This window comes from Psittacula echo, assembly GCF_963264785.1.
Source record: "Psittacula echo genome assembly, chromosome: 1".
Lineage (NCBI taxonomy): Eukaryota > Metazoa > Chordata > Aves > Psittaciformes > Psittacidae > Psittacula > Psittacula echo.
Window position 1 is genome coordinate 149,712,149 of NC_137735.1, and position 22,219 is coordinate 149,734,367.

At 36.4% G+C, this 22,219-nt stretch overlaps 1 protein-coding gene across 5 annotated transcripts in view; it reads left to right on the plus strand.

Moving 5' to 3' along the window:
• Positions 1 to 22,219, plus strand: part of LEMD3 (LEM domain containing 3) — a 51,208-nt gene that overhangs the window by 16,621 nt on the left and 12,368 nt on the right. For 3 of the 5 annotated variants that reach the window (XR_013958790.1, XM_080637907.1, XM_080637908.1), the window contains exons 2-9: positions 5,445 to 5,482; positions 7,706 to 7,772; positions 15,174 to 15,241; positions 17,070 to 17,149; positions 17,232 to 17,380; positions 18,568 to 18,669; positions 19,682 to 19,784; positions 20,009 to 20,187. Coding sequence is in view for 3 of the 5 variants with exons in the window: in XM_080637907.1 (XP_080494033.1) it covers positions 5,445 to 5,482; positions 7,706 to 7,772; positions 15,174 to 15,241; positions 17,070 to 17,149; positions 17,232 to 17,380; positions 18,568 to 18,669; positions 19,682 to 19,784; positions 20,009 to 20,187 (786 nt within the window). In the remaining 2 variants the exon portion in view is untranslated. The remainder of the gene's footprint in view (positions 1 to 5,444; positions 5,483 to 7,705; positions 7,773 to 15,173; positions 15,242 to 17,069; positions 17,150 to 17,231; positions 17,381 to 18,567; positions 18,670 to 19,681; positions 19,785 to 20,008; positions 20,188 to 22,219) is intronic. The other 2 variants (XR_013958789.1, XM_080637909.1) reach the window with 1 other exon arrangement.

Consider the following 22,219-nt stretch of genomic DNA (forward strand, 5'->3'; position numbering starts at 1 on the left):
GTGTAAAGTTCTAATGGAAAACATTGTTATCCACTTACTGAACACACCTTTACAGGACAAATTTTGGAAGGACTACTGCTTCTTGTTCGGGATTAGTTTGCTTGTGACAAAGTGGGTGGGGAGAAAAGTACTTTTCTGTTTGCAGAGAGGTATGTTCTTGCTTCTGCAGAAGTTGCTAGCTTGGAAGTGTGTGTTCCAGTTTTTGGATTCTTGTGTGGATTGTATTTGGCACTTTTGGTATCATCATATAAGAAATTCTGTGCTTGCAGGTTAATTGAGATCATTCTTGTTCCTGCAGCTGTGGCTTTACAGCTCCTTAAAGTTGCTCTAGAAAGTTGCTGTTTTTGTTTATAGTATCAAATTATCTGTACCTTCAGAAATGGATGATGGCATTACAGTTATTCTGTAAAAAATGTTAGCTTAATATTCAGTAGTGGTCAAAAAGGGAACACAATGGTAGGATTTTCTAATTTTTAGGAAGGGATTTGAGAATAAAGCATATTTGAGAGGATATATTTGAGAATATCAGTATGGTACTAATAATCCATGGTGCTCCTCTATTTTGAATAGTGTACAACTCTGTTCCCCAACCTTGGAAAGGATGTAGCAGAGCTGCAGAAAGGTTCCAAGAGTAGTAATATGATGAAAAGCATAGCATGGCTTTCGTAGTGAGGAGGAATAGGGCTCTTGAGTGTGGAAGAGTGAGGACCAGGGAAAGAAGTAGTCATGAGCGTTACAAAGAAGGTGAACAGGATCTGATTACTCCCTGTCTCCTCTAATGCAAGAAGGTGTTTCTGAAGTTAACAAGTGGCAAGTTCAGAGTAAGCAGAGAAACAGGTTTTTCACACGTGCATATTTAAGTTGTGGAACATTTTGTGACTGTGTTGCTGAAGCTGAAACCTTGCTTGGGGTTAATGTGGGACTAGACAGATTGGTATGGAAAAATACACTGGAGTTGATACATTGGAAAAGAAGCAAAAAAGCTAGTTACTTCTTTCTGTCTCGGGAACCTTCCAAGGTGCACCTTTTTTTTTATGAGTGGGAGAATATTCTGCTGAAGTATCAGCATATACTTTATATTCTTATCCTTTGACATTCATTTTTTGTCACTGTTCTGTTGATTCCTACAGTTAGGGGCAGGTGTCTTTATAAAGAATAAAGCTTCTTGCTGCTGCTGAAGGCATGGTTTTGGTCTGGTTGAATTCTTTGTTTGTCCTGGTGTGACTTCAGTTTTGATATTATATTTTGAAGTGTGTTGACTACTGAAACTACAAGAACAGTAACACTGTTTAGGGCAAGGTTCCAGAGCATCTAGGTGATAACTGTAGTCAAAGGATTAGCTACTTTTTGGCATTGTAATTTGGTGACCAGTAGGTAACAGAATCCTTTATTTTGGTACCATGTTAGTAGTATGGTTCTAGGTTATGTCCTAAGCAAGGGTAATTTTATTTGTACGTGTTTTCTTTCTAGGTATGACTGCTTGTGAAGCAATGTCAGTCTTTAAAACTTGTGCCATTAAGACTATGAAAGCTGACTTGTGTGTTCATGAATGTCTGCAGTTGGGCTTCAACTTCATATCTGTTAAACTATGCTTTGAAAAAAAGAAGAAATCCCAATTTATGATCCCTGTTTGTCTTGCTGAAGAAAACTAAATCCTTGTAAATACTGTTTCTGTCTGCAGTTGTTACTAATGTCTTAGGGAGGAAAATGTGGGGTGGTGGTGAGGAGTGGTTTTATTGTTATTTTAAAGATGAAAGCTTCTGTATCGTAGCAAAAATTAACCTTGTATATTGACACTGACTGCATTTGTATTCCTAAAATTGAGCATCCTTGTGAGATGGTTTGGTATGTGCATTTGTGTTGACAGCTTTGGCTGGAATGCTTTGGAGCTGTGCTGTGACCCTTAGCTTTGTAATGGAGACTTTCTGTTATTTGAGACTGCCCAGTTCTGCCATCTCAGGGAATTCTAGTAGTCTGTAAATCATCGTATACAGCTTGTCCCAACAGTAATATGTGTAAATTAGTTACTTCTAAGGGTCATTAGTAGTCTTTTCAGTTAACCAGAACACTATTTGTATGCTGCTTTGATTTCTCTTGCAGACTTTTTGGTAATCTTATTGTCTTGTTCTTGACTAGCTAGCATTTAAATAAGATCACTTCTTAAAAATGGAATTTAAATAACATATCCCTTCCTGTTCTGAAATCAAATTTCATGTGAAGATGATGTCCTTTAGTGTGCTTGCTGCTTGTTTCCTTCCATATCTGCCCAAAGAATCCTCTTACTATACGTTGGGAGGATTAAAGCTCTTTTTCCACTATATCAAACTTTCAAGCAGAATGTTCAGCTCTTGCAGTGTTTTGGGGGAGCTGATATGGTTCCCTTTGTCAAGTTTTTGAGGGTTTTCTTTCATGAAAATACTGTTGAATTTTTTATTTATTAATTTTTTTTAAATCCTGCAGCTAGTATTCATTCAAGGTAAAGCTGCCATGCTTCTCTTCTTATTGCTGCTTTCTGGGAGTTCTAATGGATTTGAGATTGCCATGTCCAAGTAGTTTGTTGCATACCTCCTTTTTTTGAGGGCAGTGGATGTTAGTTGGTTGGCTAACCTAGAGAGAAGGCTCCCTGGAACAACAGTCAGGAGATTCCTGTTTTTTAAAAATCATCTCTCTAGTTTTTAGCTTTGTGGTATAAGAAGATGAGCATTTGTTCTTTGCTCATAAAAATGTAAGCTTGTTAAGTAGACTGCTTTCAAGGCTGGTAATTGCTGCTGTATGGTGAAGGTCTTAAACCCTTTTTGAGGGGGAGCCTTGGAAGTATATGTTCACGTAAGGACCTCTTCCATTAGTAATTAGTTATTAAATTAATGCTTAGCTTGGTAGAACAATAAATTCTTACTTTTAAAACTAAACCTATGTGTCTTAAGAACTGTCAACAAATCTTTTGAATCAATGTTGTGTTAATATATTGAAATACCTTAGAATGTTGGAGTAGGTGAAAACCTCATGTGTGGCTGGAGGATGTGGGAGGATTTGGTGAGAGCTTAGATCCTGGAAAAAAGAAAGAGGGTGGATTCAGAACAGAGGAATTACTGAAGTAGTTAAGGAGTGGCCTTATTAACTCAAGTTAATCAAGGTTATGTGGTAAACAGATGAAGATTGATTAATAGTTCTTAATTGCATATGCAGCTGATAAATTGCTGCAGTTGAATTTACCGTACTTGCCTCTTAAGACATCAGGCATCCTAAACTAATATTAACATCTTATAAAAATGTATCTTGCAGGTTAACTTGCCATAAAATCACTAACTTCAGAGGGATTTAATGGAAATACTATAGTGCGAGTTAAAATAATGAATTACAAAGATAGTTAAGTTTTTGTGATAGATAATTTTGGAGGAGGGTGCTGGGAAAGTCCGAGCATAACAATGCCATTGTGTTCACTTAATTTCTGTACTGACCTAGCATGTATAGAACTGCAGCTGTTTGTGGTTTGCATCTTTGCAGGCATGGATGCATGCAGGCATTTTTGTTTGTTCCATGGCTTTCATCAGTGTAAAAATAGGTGTTTGTCAGTTGTACTAAAATCTGCACACTGTTCTGTCTCATGTCCCCCCCTTGCCTGCCCACTCCAATCTAAAACCATATAATCAAGATTTCATATATGCTGAATAAGACTGACCTTGGAAAGAGCCCATAATTACATAATTATCCTGTCTGGATAACTAAGGATCAAACTGGGAGGTTGGCAGTCATCTAGAGCCTTGGCTGTGTTTCTCTAATCCTATTTTAGGCTATTTAGATTAAAAGTTTAGTGTGCTGGGAATGTTCTGTTGAGTTAATGAATTAAATAAATAGAAGATTCGTAAGGGTGGTATCTTGATAATCTAGTAGAGTGTGTCTGAAAATTTGCATTTATAAAATGAAATCATGAAGTGGTGGAGGGCTTTGTTTCCAAGAGTGCTTGAACATCATCTGCTTCTATCAGTTTTAATTAATCTGATATTTGAATCAAATATTCTGATGTCTCTGAAAACCACTCAGTTTTGATTTTTTGTAAGTTTTTTTGTATGTTTTCAACATAAATATGATGTCACTTATAACCTAGGTCTTTAATTTTGTGTCAGGTTTCCCAGGATACTTGATTTTTTATTTTTGTGCGTGGTGAACTATTGTCAGTAGAAGCTTCATTTTCTGTTTGAATAGCACATAACACTGCTCATCCATAAGGTCAAACTGTGGTGAAACAAGAGTTTGTGGCTTAGAAAGGCAAGAAAATATGCTGGGGCCCCCAGCACAAGGGGGACATGGGCTTACTTGAGTCCAGAGGACACCACAAAGATATCAGAGAGCTGGAGCACCTCTTGTATTAAAGGTAGGCTGAGAGAGTTGGGCATCCTCAACCTGGAGAAGAGAAGGCTCAGGGGAGACTGTACAGTAGCCTTTCAGTCCCTAAAGGGCCCTACAAGAAATCTGGAGAGGAACTTTTTACAAGGGCTTGTAGTAGTAGGGCAAGAGGGAATGGCTTTAAACTGAAAGAGGGGAGATTTAGATTAGACATTAGGAAAAAAAAATTTATTGTGAGGGTGGTGAGACACTGGCACAGGTTGCTCAGAGAAGCTGTAGGTGCTCCATCCCTGGCAGTGTGCAAGGCCAGGCTGGATGGGGCTTTGAGCAACCTGATTTGGTGGAAGGTGTCCCTGCCTGTGGCAGGGAGTTGGAACTGTATGATCTTTAAGGTGCCTTCCAAGACAGACCATTCTGTAAATATTTTAATGGTAATCCTTCCTGCCTTGGTAGCTTTTCAGTTGGTCAGGCAGGACCAGTCAGTCGGGACCAATGGAAGCATAGCAGGAATTACTTGTCTGATTTCACTTTCTCTTCCTTGGACAATCTATTTTTGTAGCCAAGAGGAAAATAATAGATAAACTTATGATTTTGGGAGCTGTGGAAACTTTCATTTAGAAAGGAGTTAATGGTCATTTAGTCACACTGCACTTTGTGAATTCTCAGTGTGTCATCTATTACTCCGGTCAAAACAGAAAATGCTGCTGAGTTGTACAGCTTTGTTGTATGGATTATTGCTTAATAAAAAAGTAGGTTTTACATTTTAGTATCTAGCTTAAAAAAGCAAACCTTTAAAGAACAATTTCAGTGCAATTGAGTCATTAAAGCAGGAGTTTGGCAAATGGCAAGCATGTTTGTTTGTTGTTTTTTTTTTTTTTTTTTGCATGGAAATAGCTGTGAAATTTGCAGATATACAGGATTCTGGTTTAACCTGAGTGCTAGTATAGCACATTATCAAATGTGGAGTTAAGTCAATGGTTAATAGCTGTCTAATTATTTTTTGACTTTTCCTGGACTAGTTTGTTTTATCTAAAGATTAGTGTTGGTATACCTTTTAGTATTTTCAGACTCTAATTAAACTTTTTCTCTTTTTTTGACAGTCAAGAATCCCCTCAGTGAAGAACTACAAAAAATAAAAGTAAGTAAACCCACTTCATATTGAGATTTTAGTCTGTCAAATGATTGTCTATAAAGAATAGATACCTGTTTCAAAGGATGCAGTTTCAGGATGTTTTGCATGAGGTGAACGCACTTCTTGTGACTGATGTTTTAACTTTTTGGTTTTCATCTTGGGCAGTGTAGCCAGGATTACAAAACTTGGCTGTGGCATGCTGGTTGCTTTATCTGCTAAGAACATAATTTGTGTTGTAGAGCTATAAGGAAAAATTGTGTTGAAAGTTTGAGATTAAATGTATCAGTTTTTTTCTTACTGTTACCATTTGGCTTTTTAACCTTGAAAGGACAGCTGGTAAGAGATGATTGACTTGAAACTCCAGTATGCTTAGTATCATAGAAGAGCAAGGGTTAGCCTTCAGAAAATAGATTAAAAAGTTTGTCTTTTTGATTCTGTTCTGGTACTTGTACCTATATTTGCTTTTCCAACTGGAATATTAGGATAGCTGTTTTGAGGTGTCGCCATTGAACATATCTGTAGTATTCTTAGTTTTGCAGCATGTGTTTTGGTGTCTGTCTCTTCTGGCCTTTAGTCTTTCTGCCTGGTTTGTAAACCTTTTTGCTAGGCATACATAAGCAAGTATTGCAAGATAATTGTGTGGGTGTCTTTTGTCTGGGATTGAGCTCTCCAAAAGTGAATAATTGCATATTTTAAGTAAGTAGCCTTGGCTAGTTTCTTGGGTGGAAAATGCTTCCAGTCTTTGGAACAAATTGAATTTTGTAGGATAAATTCTGAGGATTCTTTCAAAATTACTTTAGTAGCACAGAAGGAATATGTCTTGCACACTGAACTTGACAGCTTGAGAACCTTCTTTGCATGTTACTTTCTTACGTGTTTCTTGTGTACTGTTCCAGAGTGATCATACTCTGTGCTTGGTTGTTAGCTGCGAAAGTTGTACTGTTCAGTTCCTTTGTGGTCTGACCGTGAATTTATGGAAAAAGAACTTTGTCATGCAAATGTTGCACATCTGTCTCAGTGTAGCTCTAAGTGAAGTCAGGAGTGTACCTACTGGCAACAAATGGAACTTGGAGTATTGCTTGGCGCTGTGTGTGTGTGGCAGAGGACTGATTTTCCTCTTCTGCCATGCGCAGTATTTTCCAGCCAGGAAATGAGTTACTAAATTTGGTTAGTTTCCTGGGAAGTACCAGCTATATCAGTTTAATCTTGATGATAGTTTTGTAGGAGCAGAATAGGGAGAGGTAATACTTTTAATTGCTGATATCATCTATGGAAATTAATTTGTCAAATGTTTCATCAATGAAAGATGTGTTTTGCTCTTTGGTAGCAGTTTTATTATTGAAAAAAATGGCAGCATTCAAATTGACAGACAGTTCAGGTGCATCAGGGAATTAAAATATATTTAGGCTTTTTTCAATGTGACTATAAACAACAGATATACAAACTAGAAAATCACTTTCCTTGCATATTTTCAGAATAAAGGCTCTAGTCTTAGCCATTTGACACTGCTCCAGGAGTCACAGCCAACTTAAAAAAAACAAACCCATGTTTTAGAGTAGCTGTTAATACTTGGTGTATGTAATTGCATGTTCCTCATCTTCATATTTTGCATAATTCTTTCTAATATGTTTCTGGATAAATTTAAAAGAAATTGCTCAATGTCTTGATAAGCTTAACTCCCTTATAAGTTACAATTATGATCTCTTGTATTCATGCTTGTTTTGGAAATCAGGCCTTTGTACACTAGTGGCATATGCAGGAAGTATCGACAAGATTGTCTAGCCCACAGCTTTCTGGTTTTATTTTTGAGGGTGGGTTTTTTGTTGTTGAAGGTAGACAGCAAAAATGTTGCTTTCCTATAAGTTTAATGGGGGAATATGACCAGATGGTACTTCAGCGTGGCTTGTAAGAAGTGCCACTGCACATCTATTAAGAGTAAAATCATTTTAGTTTTACATAGTAGGTATAAATAAACAAAAACACTTCCCCACAAATTTCACCAAGTTTCTTTTGGGTCATTGCATAGTTCTCTCGGTAGCATAAAAATAACCTTTTGAGCTGTCAGTTTTAACTTGCAGATCCATTGAAGTCCAGGCTACAATCTAGTTTCAGTCAAGATTTGAAAAAACAATATTGTGAATACTTTGATTCAAAATCTATCACGTGAAACACTGAAGCTTTCCACCTGTATGTGTAAAACCGTTTTTTTGTTTGTTTTTCTAATTCTAGGCAGACGAAATAAGTCTCATGATGAACAGCTTATATGTACTTCATGATAAATTGGCACAAGTAGCAGGTAACACTTTAAAAATATTGTGACTGAGAGTGTTATGGCAACAGCTATGGTCTTTGCTTAGGTAGTGAGTTGCAACAACTGGTATATGCTGAGGCCCTGATAACTGTTTAGAGTTCCTTTTTGGGAGACTAGAAATCCCATTTCTAGTTCATTTACACTGCCTTTTCACCAGTGTAGTGCCTGTTGTTGAAATGTTTTTTAGTTAATGGGATAGGCTGTTTGAATATTGTGATTCCGTATGGGTTTTGATCTAATGTCTTAACACTATTAATCTGATTTTTATTAAAAGGTTTAAATATGCTATATGTGAAAAGAAATATGTATTTCTTTTAAAGGCAGTTATTTCGCTATGGTGGAAAACTTGTCTGAAACCTAAAATAACTTCACAACAATCAGAAGATGGTTACTAATACAAGGAACAGTAGTGGTTAAACAAGATAGCCTTGTTAGACAAAATAGTCCAACTTAACCATCCTAATTATATAGTAATGAAGAGTACTGTGCATAGTAATGTGTCAGAGATGGTGTTTAGGATTACTATTAATTATTGTATATTCAAAGTAAAAAACTGCTTTTGCCTGGAGTCATAATGAACACAGCTTTAAACTACATATTTATTTGCACATCACAATCAGTAAATGGTAAAGTTAAGACTGTTTATAACTTTGGAATCTGGTGAGTGTCAGTTACAGCAGAATCTGTTTCATGACTATTAAGCCATTTATTTATCATCCTTGCTTATTTAATACATAATGCATTTCAGAGGCAGTGGTTCAGGATTCTTTGTTTTTTTTAAGCCTTACTGTTCTTTGTGCCAGCTATTTGTTTTGTAACAGGAAGTTTCACCAAGAAGACTTTTTCACTATTATCAGGTGCTACAGACACTTCTCAAACATGAAAAAATGTGAAAGCAGCTCTGTGTCAGATACGAGACTGACAATGTATGTCAGGGCTATTGAACCGCTCTGTAATAACTTTGAATTGCAAGAGTAATCTTCCTGCAGAAGCTTTGTATTTCCAGAGCATTTACAGTGCCTGCAGTGGATAAAATAGATGTTTGAACAAAACTCACTAGTTTTTTCTCGTTTACATTACTCTTTAGCCTGAAATAGCGAAAGAATGTTTAACGTGAGTGCATGCAGAATAATAGTCTTCACTTAGTTGCTTTCTGACTGTAAATTTCTTGCAGCATTGATCCTTTCATGGGTTGATTGCATCTTGATATATTTTCATCAGTTTCAAACTATCTCATACTTAAAAGAAGGTAGTAGATAGTTCTGTGCAATAAATCACTGAGGCTAAAAGAAATTTTTTTCATATGGAGTAGCCAGCCTGAGGTGTGTAAAAATGTCTTACCAGACCCACAGTTGTGTGCAGTAGAGCACTGACTTGTAGTAGTATTTGGTTATGCTACTTCTCTCCCTCTTTTGAAAAGAAAAATCTTAACAGCTTGCAGTTCCCTCTGTGTGTTTTCTGGCCCTCCAGTGGCCATACAGTAGACAACATACTTGCCTTGATAAGAAGGTTCTACACCTGTGAAAGAAAAGGAGTTTACTTCATTAGCTAGGGTTTACTTACATGCATGTACACTTATAAAAACGTTTACCTGTCTGCCTTATGAGAGGAATTAGTGTGCTCAAAGATGGTAGCTTTCTTCCCCAGGTCTCAAAGGTGCCTTAGTCTCTATTAGTTGATTCCTGGCCAGGAGAATCTTCAGTACTTAATTTCAAAAAATATAGCTGTCCTTTCTGGTTAGATGATTCCCCAGACTGAAGCTGTGTTGCAGGATTACCTGGTTGCTCAGCAGAGTAGCTTTCATACAATCTGAAGAATGACTTAATTCATCTGTACTTAAACAGAAGTTATCCTCAACTCCAAGTTTCTTAAGGTATGAGAGGAAGAAGTCTGCCATCCATTTTTTGAATACCGTATTGATGTAGATCTGTCAGAATATCTAGAAGCTGTTTAAAAGCCATATAATAGAGAAAGCTGGCAGAGAGATGGAGGGTTTAAAAGTGTTGATCTTGTACACAGTGCACCACTTCAAAAGAGAGAGAAGTAAAGGAATATAGTTTTACTAAAAAGTAGTGCTTTTCAGGTCTGTCACATACTTGGAAAAGTTTCTCTCATTTCATGCTTGGCTATGAACATTTGTTCATGTTATAACTATTAATATTAAAAACACAGGCTGAAAACTTGCAGTAGTCTGTTCTGTTAAGCTTTATTCAACATCTTGACTACCATGTAGATGGTTCCTTCAGAATTTGGTTTCTAGCCCTCTGTTTTATTAGACTTATATTTTTATTTTTTATTTTTTATTTTTATATTATCTAATCAAAACTTCCCCTGTTTAAGGGGTAACGGGTTAAAACTTAAACAGGGGAAGTTTAGGTTGGATATAAGGAAGAAATTCTTTACTGTGAGGGTGGTGAGGCATTGGAATGGGTTGCCCAGGGAAGTTGTGAATGCTCCGTCCCTGGTGGTATTCAAGTCTGGGTTGGACAGAGCCTTGGGTGACATGGTTTAGTGGGAGGTGTCCCTGCCCATGAGAGGGGTTGGAGCCTGATGATCTTAAGGTCCCTTCCAACCCTAACTATTCTATGAGTTTGTGATTCTACTGAGCTAGTTTCTTGCCTTTTCAAATTCAATTGAAGAGCAACTAATGGAGCTTTCATTTTAGAAGGTAAACTACCGGAAGTTCTTGGAAGGAAGAAAGTTGGGGTAACAGTTTGCTGATTTTATTTGACTTAATAGACAGTGTTCAACTGTAGATGCCTATTTTGTACTGTGGTGCCCTGATATGATGTAAAATTATTTAATTATCCTATAAAAAAATAAATTGCCTTTAATGCATCACTGTTCTCAGAATTACTAGTCTGCCAAACGTGTGATGAATAATGCCTGCCTCATAAGAAACTGGAGGGAGAAGCAGTATCTGCTTCTCCAGTTCTCAGCTGATTTGTATTCGTGTGTTCTTGGCTAATAGTTTAGCCTTTCTTCAAAGCAGCAACCTTTTATAGACAGTATATATTTCAGTCTCTTACACTTTCTCCTAAACCAAAATATGTACTTTATTTAAATTAGACTTCATTCAGGCATATGTTAATTAATAGATGTGTTTGTCTTTCATGGAGAGACTTCAGTAGATCACATCCATTTTCAATCTTTCAGTCAGGCTTGCAAAATGAATAAACCTAACCACTTTATCCACAAGAAGCAGCCAGCTACCCATGGTTATGACTCTACTTTCTTCTACATGAAGAATTTTTATTTAGTTAGATGTTTCTTTTGCTTGGCATTCTCCACAGAGGATGATCTATCAGATTTAGATGGCTTCCTTGTGAGCTAATGGACAGCACAGGTCCTTGAGATGCAAAAGTGAATTAGATTTCCATATGTAATAAGACTGACTGGTAAATCCATGGCTGGAAGAAAATCTTGGCAAAACACTTAACTATTGCTAATATTAATTTCAGGTGTTAGCTACTGTGTTTCATTGTTGTCACAGGCTCTCTGTTCTGTCACTCTCCTTAATCTTTAGTTCTTCAGGTAACTGGTATTATGCTACTGCCAACGAGTGATTTAATGATTATTTAGCAAGTTCTGGTTTTCTGCAGTGTTATTAAACTGTTGATTTGCCTTTGGGAGATCAGACAGTCTTACTTGCTCTTACAACACTTGTTCTGCTCCTGCTTTTCTTCAGATACCCACTTTAGCAAGTAACCTGTAAGCATGAGACCTGCTAAACAAATATTTTCTACACTGGTTGCTTTTTGTATTTGTTGATTGTATTACATCAAGCTATAAGCTAGAGATCTGTGTTAAATCCATGTGTTCCGTAAAGTATTAGCTTTCCACTGGGTTTTGGTTTTGGTACCAAATGAGAGGATTGTTTACATTGTAAAGCAAATATTTTAAAATTCTGAATATTTCTGTTAACTGGATCGGCTGCAGCTCATAAATTAAGCTAAATGCCTGAATAAGTCAGTTATTCTAGTCTGCATGGAAAAGCAGATCTGGCTTATTTTCTGTATTGAAAGCAATTGTGAGAACAGACTTAGATATTTCTTTAGAGTTGAGCCTTTAGTTGCTTTTTGTTAGTGTTTCTAGAAGGTCTTGACTTCTTAATGTGGCTTGCATAAATACCCTAATATAAGCTAAAAGTTAATTCTGTGGTCCTTGCTGGGATATTTTACTTCTTACCTCCCTATAAAGGCAAGTAGAATGGCTTTCTGCTTCTACTTGAAATTGAAGTCATCTCTGCACAAGAAAAGTTTGAGCACAAAGAGCCATCCTTTCTACAAGCCTGCAATAGGACATTTTAAAAGAGGGACATTTTTTATAAAGACAGACCTATCTTGTGAGCAGACCTGTATAAAATTTTTTTTGCCTCTGCTTCAGTTTTATTCCTGCATATAGGGCCTCAAATGGAACAGCTGAGAAACATTTTTGGCTCATACTATGGAAAGAGGGTTTCCAGGCCAAGTGGTTAATGATTGCACCAAAGTTATTCAAAGTAAGCCTTCATTTGCAGAACTATTAGCTAAATTGGTGACTGAAATGGCATATAGGAATATCCTACTGTTTGCAGTAAACCAGAAGGTTGTCTAACTTGTGAATTGCCTGATTTTCTGCAGGCTTTCAAATTCATGAGTTTCTCAGAAGAAAACTGTTAAATGGTTCTCAGCAATAGATGGGTTGGAATGAGAAACTGTATCTCAGTCCTGTTCAAAAAGCAGTTGGAAACTCTGTAACTCTGATTTACCTTACTGGTTTAAAGAGTGGGAGGCAAGATGAAAGTAATTTTTATTCCCACCCCTTCTAACTCCCCCCAGCATTTCATGAGCGTAATTTGAACTTCAACGTTGTCAAAGCCTAGGCAGCAAAAGAGTTTGTAACTGTTGAATTTGCTCAGGGGGAGTACAGTCTGAAGAAAGAGATTCAGAAGCAGGACTGTGAGGAAGCTGTCTGCTGAGTTTTGAGGATGAGACCAGAAGCTGTGAAATCAGTGTGTTGGCTGCATGCTGCATACTGCATAAATGTAATTCTGGAAGAAGGCAAATGAGATTAGAATTTAAAACTACTGAAGTAATTCAGTAGTCCCCCATCTCAGGAAGCTTTTGTACTCTTATAAGAGGTAATAGTGATACTGTGTTCTCAAAAGAACATCCAAACTGAATCCTGGAACTTGTTTTTAAGAATTAATTTTTCCCAGTCTGGCCTTCTGCTTATGTGTTTTTTGTCTGTTTTCTGTGTATTGATCTCATCCGTTCTATTCTTACTTATTTCATAAATGGGATTTCCAAACAAATAAAAGCCCCTAAGCAGAAGGCCTCACCCCTCTGCTCTCATAAGCTGTTCTGTTGAGTGAAGTTAAGACTGACATGTTTTTTCTGTATTAGAAGGACCCCAAGAAGACTTTAGATCTTACTGAACAAGAAAAAATACCCCTAGAAAACCCCAGCTTAAATGGATGAATACTTATCAGACCTGCTTATGTCATGGGATTTAATACCTGATTGAGATTGTACATATGGGTTCTTACAGAGATGCATTTCGGCTTTGTTGTAATTATTCCATCAGTTCTAGATTTAAGCTAGTATGTTTTCAGCAGACACTGTATGAGTATTATACGTAGTTATCCCAAGTCTGCTAATCTTGAAACATGAAATTGCTGATGATTACAGATGTAAATTTACAGGTTGTAGAGTTTATGCTACACAAACAGAATTTCTGCCTATATTACATACAGGAATAGCCCTTAACTCCAGTTCTGGTACTGACTTCTAAATTCAGAGTGGGTTTGGTTTTGTTTTTGATAAGGTGGTATCAATTTTCACCAGTTTTGCCCTTAGACAGACTCTGGCACTTTGAAAGTCTAAACTGTTGCGTTTGAGTTATCAAGTGAAACAACTTTTAAAGTAGTATCTTTTCTGCTCAGTGCTTGATTGAAAATACGGGCATGCACACAGGCTTGGTTCCAGCAGCACTTATAGGCCAAATAGCATATGAGCACTCTTAAAAACAGTGCTCTTATTTCTCTATAACCCAGAAGTAAGAGAAGAGCATCCCTGTTATGATGTGCTTGCAAGGGCAAATTCACTTAAATGTGTTCAAGTACAAATGTGTTAAAGTAAAAGCACTCTAGAAAGGCCTTCTTTTAACACTCTAGAAAGGCCTTCTTTTAACACTCTAGAAAGGCCTTCTTTTAACACTCTAGAAAGGCCTTCTTTTAACACTCTAGAAAGGCCTTCTTTTAACACTCTAGAAAGGCCTTCTTTTAGCACTCTAGAAAGGACTTTTCCTTCATAGAAACATATATTTCTTTGGTTCTCAGTAGTGTGAATGAGACATGAAGATGCTTCTCCGTAACTTGCTAGTGTTTCCTGATTGCTCACATCGCCTCAAGTGTTTTTGTTTGTGTAGGGAATTAATACATGAAATTGCTCCATTTTAAAGGGTATTCCAGTGTGGAGTAATTTTGATTTTTAAATACTTTAAGAGTATAAACAAAGATTTATATTTTGTATATATATGAGTATCCTAAACTTTCCTAGCCTTGCTATGGCTTTGAGAATAATAATTTTGGCATAGATTTGGGAAGATAAGGCAAGCGTAAGCCTGAGTCAGTAAAAGACTGGATTTGTTGTTTCCTCTTTAATGTCACAGTAAAATCATGGATTGTCACTGCATATTTTTTACATGAATTGGGTACCTTCAGTTTAACAAAGAAAATCAGGAAGATGGCACATGGCTGTGAGGGCTGACTGTACATTTTTGTACATCTGGAAATACTTTATTTCCTGACTACTTCTGCATATTTTCCAAAATAATTAGGAGGATGGTAAAAACACCAGTTTCAGGCCATGTTGGGATTTTGTGCATGTTCAGGAAGATGATGAGTTCTTGTGATAACTTGGACCAGTCTGAAATGTAGTAACTTCATAGTGACTGAAATACTACTAGGGGTATGTTGCAACTGGGACTAACTTGGTCTGTATAAAAGATAGTACATGTTTCAGAGTAAATGGAAATTGTTTGGAAGAAGTTGATTTGGAGTGCAGCAACTGTTTTATGGTAACATCCTTTTGTTAGTTCTTCATACTGCCTTTTGTTCTACTTTGAGTGTAAATACTAAATTATACTTTCTGAGCAGTACATGATGTTGTATTGATGTGATTTGTGCATATAATTAGCTGTAGCAGTCTCCAAATTTTTTAGCTTTTTGAAGGAGAAATCTGTCCAAAGATTTTTTCCATATTTTTAGTGGAACTTTTGGGAATTACTGAGCTACTGCTGCTTGTGTAGATTGTGTTAACTGTAAGCTTGTGTTTAGGTGATGTTATTTTATATAATGCGGTAATAAGTATATCAAAGTAAATAAAAATTTCTTTTTACCAGGGGAACATGAATGTGGCAGCTCTGTTCAAAGAAATCTTACCATCCAGGAGGCAGCTGAATATTTAAAAGTAAGTGAATGAGGTATTTCTTTTTGTTGATTGCATATAAGGATTGTGTAAGTTTTTCAGTTTGTAAGGCCTGCTTTCATAGCTAATTTATTGACTGAAGTTTGACTTAATATTGAATGTTATTTGGAAATGTTTGGAATTATGTCTTTAACGCTTACAGTTTTTATTTGGGGATGTAGCGAGGTTTTGGGGGACAGGAAAGGTGAAGGAAACTCTTAATTGCAATGGAAATGTAGACAGCAGTGCTTCAATAATGTGCGGTCTTTTTCCCCTTTAGTTAAAACACCAGGGCATAATTTGGATTGATGTAGGTTGTTGACCAACATTAAAATAATAAGTTTATGAAATTCAAATTTCTAGAAGCTTCTTCAGAAATCAGTATACTATGTTTTGAGACTTAGTAGAAAGGATACACTCTTCCTTTCTTTGGGAGGAGAAGCAGATGCATGGATGTGTGCAGTGAGCCTGACAGGCAGCAGCTGTATGGAGACACCATTCATTGATGCTTTAAATAGAAATGGTCAAAAAAGGCCTTTTTGTTAATTTGATAGGTGTGCAGAATTACGAAATCCCACTCTCTGCTGTCATTCCCCTGTCTCACTCCCCAAATAAAACATGACTCTTTCCTTGTCTTGACAGCTGTAGGGTATATTTTAACCCACATTGGTGTACCCTTCAGTGGAAAACTACTTGAAGCTTTTAAAAGGCTGAGAGTGTAACATTTCTTTGATCGCATGGGACAGGGGGGAAGAATAAGTTGACATGACTTTTAATGTAAGAATACATAGAACTTTTACATTTTGGCAAATGTATACAGAGCAGACAAAAAGGGGCAATGTTTAGAACATCCTGAAGCAGCTGTTAACGCTGGCTTAGGGTTTGGCAATGATACTTGATATCTGTTAAAACCAGTGCATTGGAAGGATACATTGGAAGATACTGAGTTGATGCCAGATAACTGATGGTCTGTCACATACCTGTCTATTGTGCTGAAAGCATGATAGTTTTTATAACAACAGTTTTAGCTCTGATAAGGTCAAATATCACATGAAAATTTGTCATTTTGAGAGTAAAATAGTAAACAGTTACTGGTTTGGTTTTTTTTTTTTTTTTTAAGTGCTCATTTAATTCTAGGGCAGTTACACTATGTGAGGTTCAAAGGGAAAATGGAGATAAATCTGCTTGGAGAGTTATAATTTCAAGTACAATAGTAACTTCAATTTTTGCTTTTCTTTGTCTGCAAAAGAGCATGCAAGGCAAACTGTGGAGGCAGCTGTAGCTCAGCAGTGAATGTCCTCCTGTGATAGCTGACACCCACTAATTTAGAAAAGTCCATTTATATATAGTTATATCAGTTCTTGAGCTACAAAGCGCTCGTCTATTTGCAAGGTAGCAGCTGAATTGTGTTTTCCTCAAGCTTCTTAAAATAAACAAACAAAAAGACCTGAACTGCTTTTACACGACCCATTTTCAGCTGAGTTTATAACTAGTTTAAGTTTTACTAGTAAAGTAGACTTTCAATGAGCACCGCCTAGTGGCTGAATATTTTTTCTTGCTGCAGGTCAGAATTGTTAATAAACAGTGAATGTGGCTTGAATTTTCAAGTAGTCCTTAATTTGAGGAATGCTAGCAAGTCTGATAACCACTCATAGTGTTAGGTAGATTCAGTTTGTGTGGTGAACACTTACACAAAGTCTGAAGAATCAAGAACAAAACCATATAGTTTTGGCTACTCATCTGTGTAGTATCTGAATTTTATTGTGGCATAATAACTTTCTGGTTATTTATTAAATTACTCATTAAATTACTCTTATTTGTCTTCTGACAGAGTTTAGATCCAGAATATGAAAGTGTACTTAACACAGCATTACAATGGATCTTGAATAGTGGGGAAGATGTTGGCATAAAGTAAGTGGTCTTTATTTCTTAATTTCTTCGTAACTTAATATGAATATATCCGTTTTTATAAATACTGCATATTTTTGCCTAGGTGTCTCAGCAATGACTCTAATGAGAGGGATGTAACTAATGTGACAGATGTGAAGTATTTGGAATCCACTAGTCCAAAGATGTCTTTCAGGTGTCGTTTTCGACGAGCATTTGTTAACGTAACTCACAGATTGTCCATATTGCTTTTGGGTAAGTTAGTAAAAAAATATATTTTTTTTTTCGTTTTAACTTGTGTTTATGTAAGTGCACAGAGAAAAGTAAACAGCATGTTTAAAAGGTTTTATTCAAGCACAGAACTTGGAGTTCTATCAGCACCTTGGTTATAGTGCAGTTTGTGCTTCTGTTGCACCACTGTGTTTTCACATTGATTGCTATCATCTGCTGCTGCTGTCAACTGGATATATTCATGCTTTGGGAACTCTTTTCCCTGCCAAAGCAATACCTTGTGAGTTTCAAAAGTTGCAGGTTGAACTGATCTGAAAAAGCAAAATGCTCAGTAAAAAGACATGATAGCCTTAATTTTGAGGATATTCCAGGAGTTTTAGAAACATAACTACAGAAAAGATAATTTTTATAGTGTTAGGAGAAGTTGGATACCCAACATGATTGTCACCACAATTTCTTGTGTCTAAAACTATGTTGTAAAAATGTATTTACTCCTTCAGTAAACTGACTAATTTAGGTTTTGATAGTGAAGATTCAAATTCTTTCAAGTTTATTTAATTCTTAACCATAGTGAAAACTATGCAGCATAAACATGATACCGCTGAGTGCAGACACTTCTTTCCATGTGGCTGGTTAGAAATACTGAAGATGCAGAGTTCATCTCATACACCTATTGCATATCTAATAAATTGTTTATCCCTGTATCTTAACAGTCTCATGCTTATGAGCAGAAAACTTGAAACCTCCTTCAGCAGCCTTTTGGTGAACCGAAAGAATCAGAGGCAAGCTGTCCCAGATTGCTGTCTTTCTGATAATAGTCAATATGAGGGTTGAACTGGGATGTGGAGATGAAACTCGGTATCCAAGTCAGCCACTGGTCTCATCAGTCATGCTGAGCAATTGCTGCATATCTCAACTTTCTTATCTGTAATTGAGGTTAATTTGAAGCACCTTTTAAAAAATAAAGCATAGCATGAAAGTTAAATGTATTGTCGTTAACACTGATGTTGGCCTGAAATGGTGTCCCTCAGTCTCTTTGATATACCAGTTAATGTTGCCTTGTGATCACTGGTATACAAAACAAACTGCATAACTGTAATTTGTGTATATGTGTGTTGAGGCTTTTTTAATTGTTAAGAGATCCTGAATGTAGACTGTTAAATAACAAATGTTCTAGTACCATTTAAAGAGTATTATACATCTTAATGCAGGTGTAGCAGTGGTCTGGGGAGTCCTGCACTATATGAAATACCGTTGGGCAAAAGAAGAAGAAGAAACGAGGCAGATGTATGATATGGTGGTAAAAATAATAGGTATGGCTTCTTAAGTCACATCGGATATATCTGTATCAGCTCTGTATAATCTTTTAAAGTACTGCCATTAATTCAGTTATGGTTGCTTCCTGTTTACTTGTTGGTTATCATGCTGTTAGATTTCTTGGTCAAATGTGTGGTTTATGTTTTAGTTTCTCTTTTTTTTTTTTTTTTTTTAATCATCCTTTAAACCTAATCAAAGCTTTTGGTATAACAGTTGTAATTTGTGTCCAATTTGGCTATAATAAAATACAACCAAGTCAATAGGAATTTATCTTACCATTAAAACCAAATAAAAATGCAGTGACTAGAAGCATGGTGACATGTTGCTTTTTTTAAAATATCTTTTTCAGCTGTCTTTTAGCTAAAATATCCAGTCCTAAAGCATGTGTTAGCTTTAAATTCATCCTTAATGGCTTTTCAGAGAAAAAAAAAAGCTTTTTAATTAGTCACTTTGAGCAGAAATTACTTTTCTAAAATAGACTGCCTAATTGAGTTCTGAAATTCTGCCTTTCTACTTGGAGCCACAATGTTTTCAGTTGTTTGTGTCTGTAGGGTTTTCTTTTTGTTTTGGGCTGCATTGTTACTTAAATTGTCTTATTACTTTCACCTATGGCAATCATCATAAATATAGAGATGGTAGACAAATTGGAGCTGTTTTCCTGTTTTTACCATTTTCTACATTTTTTGTTTGCAAATGAAGTTTTTTGGGTGAAGGAAAGCCCTTGTTTTCAAAGTCTTTGGCAACAGGTAGAAGTACCAATCAAGAATAACTGCAAGAACTCTTTTTCCTTTAAAGTTATTTGGGGTACTTGGAGGCACTGTAGGTGGTTAGTTTTTTCTTGATTTGCGTTCAGCATGGTTAGGAGGAAAAGTGCTTCAAAATGTGAAAAACATCTTAACTACTGAAATTGGGAGGGTCTTCAGAGTAGCTGTTTATTGCCAGAATTGATATTTTTCTTAATATTTGCATGAACTACATAGTTACCTGTTTTTCTTTTGGTGTCCTCAGGTGTTCTAAGAAGTCACAGTGAGGCATGTTCTGAAAACAAAGACTTGCAGCCTTACATGCCTATTTTACACGTACATGATTCTCTAATACCGCCTCAGGACAGGTATGTTCTCACTGGAAGTACTGAATTTCCTTTAAGTAAGGAAAAATAGTAAAAATAAATTGGTCAGTTAATTTAATTTCAGCAGGTTGCATACTGTTACATCTTGGAGATTCTTATTGACACAAGTATGTGTGGGGAGAACGTTGGATTTCTGTTACGTGCTGGATGTCAGCTATGCAGATTTTTATAATTCTGACTTTGTAATTCTTGTTTTGATTTTTAAGGAGGAAAATGAGGAAAGTCTGGAATAGAGCAGTTGACTTTCTTGCAGCAAATGAATCTAGAGTTCGCACAGAGACACGAAGAATAGGTGGTGCCGAGTTTTTGGTTTGGAAATGGATGCAACCTTCTGCAGTTTGTGACAAAATTTTAGTTATACCATCGAAAGTGTGGCAAGGCCAAGGTACTGAAGTTTAGTTATATTTTGTAAATATAATTATTATGATTTCTGCATCATACTGGTATTTTGTTGCTTGAAGATGAAAGACTTTTATTCTCTCACACCTTTAAGTACTATGAACTGTCAGTGCTATTTCTCTATTATCTTGTCCAGTAGACTGTGCGTTCAGTGTCTGCCTTGTTTTCAAGCAAAGTGAGCTTTTTCTGTTACAGCTACTGGAGAAATACAGCAGAGGGCTTGTAGCCAAAGTGAGTTGCTTGTTCCTTTTATGAATTATAAAAAAAATAAAATACTCTTTAGTTGGTCAAATTCTGACATCCCTTATGCTTACTGGAAGTAATGTTATTGGTTGTATCTGACAGCAGGTAAATTGGAGCTTGTAGACTTGATTTTCCTACTGTTATCATTGAAGTACCTAAAGACAGAGTTTGGAGGAAGAGATGTTTGTTTATTTGGAAAGGGAAACTGCTGGGACAAATGACTCCAGTCAGCAGAATGTGGATTTTTAGTATCTCCTCGTAGTGCTCCCTTTCTGTTAGAAATGATTTTCTCTACTGTGTTTTGTATTTGAAGCTCTGTGGTGCAGCAAAGCATTCTTTAATGGAGGAAGCTGTTGTCATACATAAATTTTGCAGTGGATGGAGCAAAGTGGCAAGAACCCACTGGGTTTACAGTTGTCCTGTACAGTTTATCAGTGATCCTAGTTCTTAGGGTTTTTTGGGTGGGTTTATATTTTTGTCAATGAAAAATGACATGACTGGTCATGTCTACTAGTGTCTTGAGTGTGAAGGTTAATGTTTAAAGTGAAATTTTAACTGCCAGTTGTTTACTTGTTGTGAATATCTTAAAGAGTCAGTCTTGCCTTACTTTGTTCTGTAATGCTGTATTATCTCTCCAGTGGGACTGAAATAAATGTTGTGGAAAATCCTAGTATGTAAACTCATCAGCTTATTTTGATGGTGAGCGAGGAGAGAGTGGGTGCTTCTTCAGTTTAGTTCAACTTTAAATCAAATGTTACCAAGGTTGCACCATGTGTTATTTCTGTGGCGTTGTATGAGATGTTAAAAAAAGCCTAGTTCAAACAGACTTTCTGCTCTCCTTGGTCCCACTCAAAGTAAAAATTTCCACTGGCAAGTAATTGCACTCTTGTCTATGTTCTTGAGTATTCTAATGTTAGTCTTAGTTTAAGTAATGCTAGTAGTAACAGGCTCTCTTATTTTGCTTTTTACTGGCATACACTGTTATTTGTAAGAAACAATGTTTTTATTGTTTCGTGCAAAAGAAGGTACCTTTTAAAGTAGCTCCTTTCAATGTGATTATTTCCTTTCCAAAGACAGACAGAAAGAGCTTCTTTGTGGCCTGGAACACATAACGCTGTAGCAAACTTGATCACCTACTCAGGTGATCATTAGTACTGCTAATGTTTTTTGTTTTGTCCCAGGCCACTTGCATGTTTTCATAAGTTCTGTGTATGCTTTCTGCCTGTGGGTCTTTTTGTGTTTCTGCAAGTGTAAAGTAAAACTGAACAATGCTGTCTGTCAACTTGAAAAGCCAAACGTTTTGAGTTATTTGCAGATAGTTGGTATGTTATAGGACGAGGGTCTTAGTGTTCTTGGGTCCAGTTTCTTTCTTGTCTGTGCAAAGTGTTATGTTGGGTTATCATTATATACTTCTCAGTTACACTACTGGTTTTAGCATTATGTTGCTCATTTTAAATCATTCATTGGAAATGAAGGCTCCTTTTTAAAATACCTTGTGAATACTACTGTAGGCTTGAGGTTCTTGAAGACAGTTGTTGTCTTGCAGTAATAGTAACATGGCATTCTGCTGTGACAACTGTGTTACATGATTTCAGTTTCTGAAAATTTTAGTAAGATGTGAATAGTAACTTTATTACAAGAGTTGCAGGGCTTTTTCTTTCTAGGATATTCTCCATTAGTGATGTGCAGTACAGAAATGGTGGGTTTCATCAACAGCTGCCTCTGTTCTAGCTCTGTAATACTGTCATGATAGATTTTCAAATGCTTAAATTGAG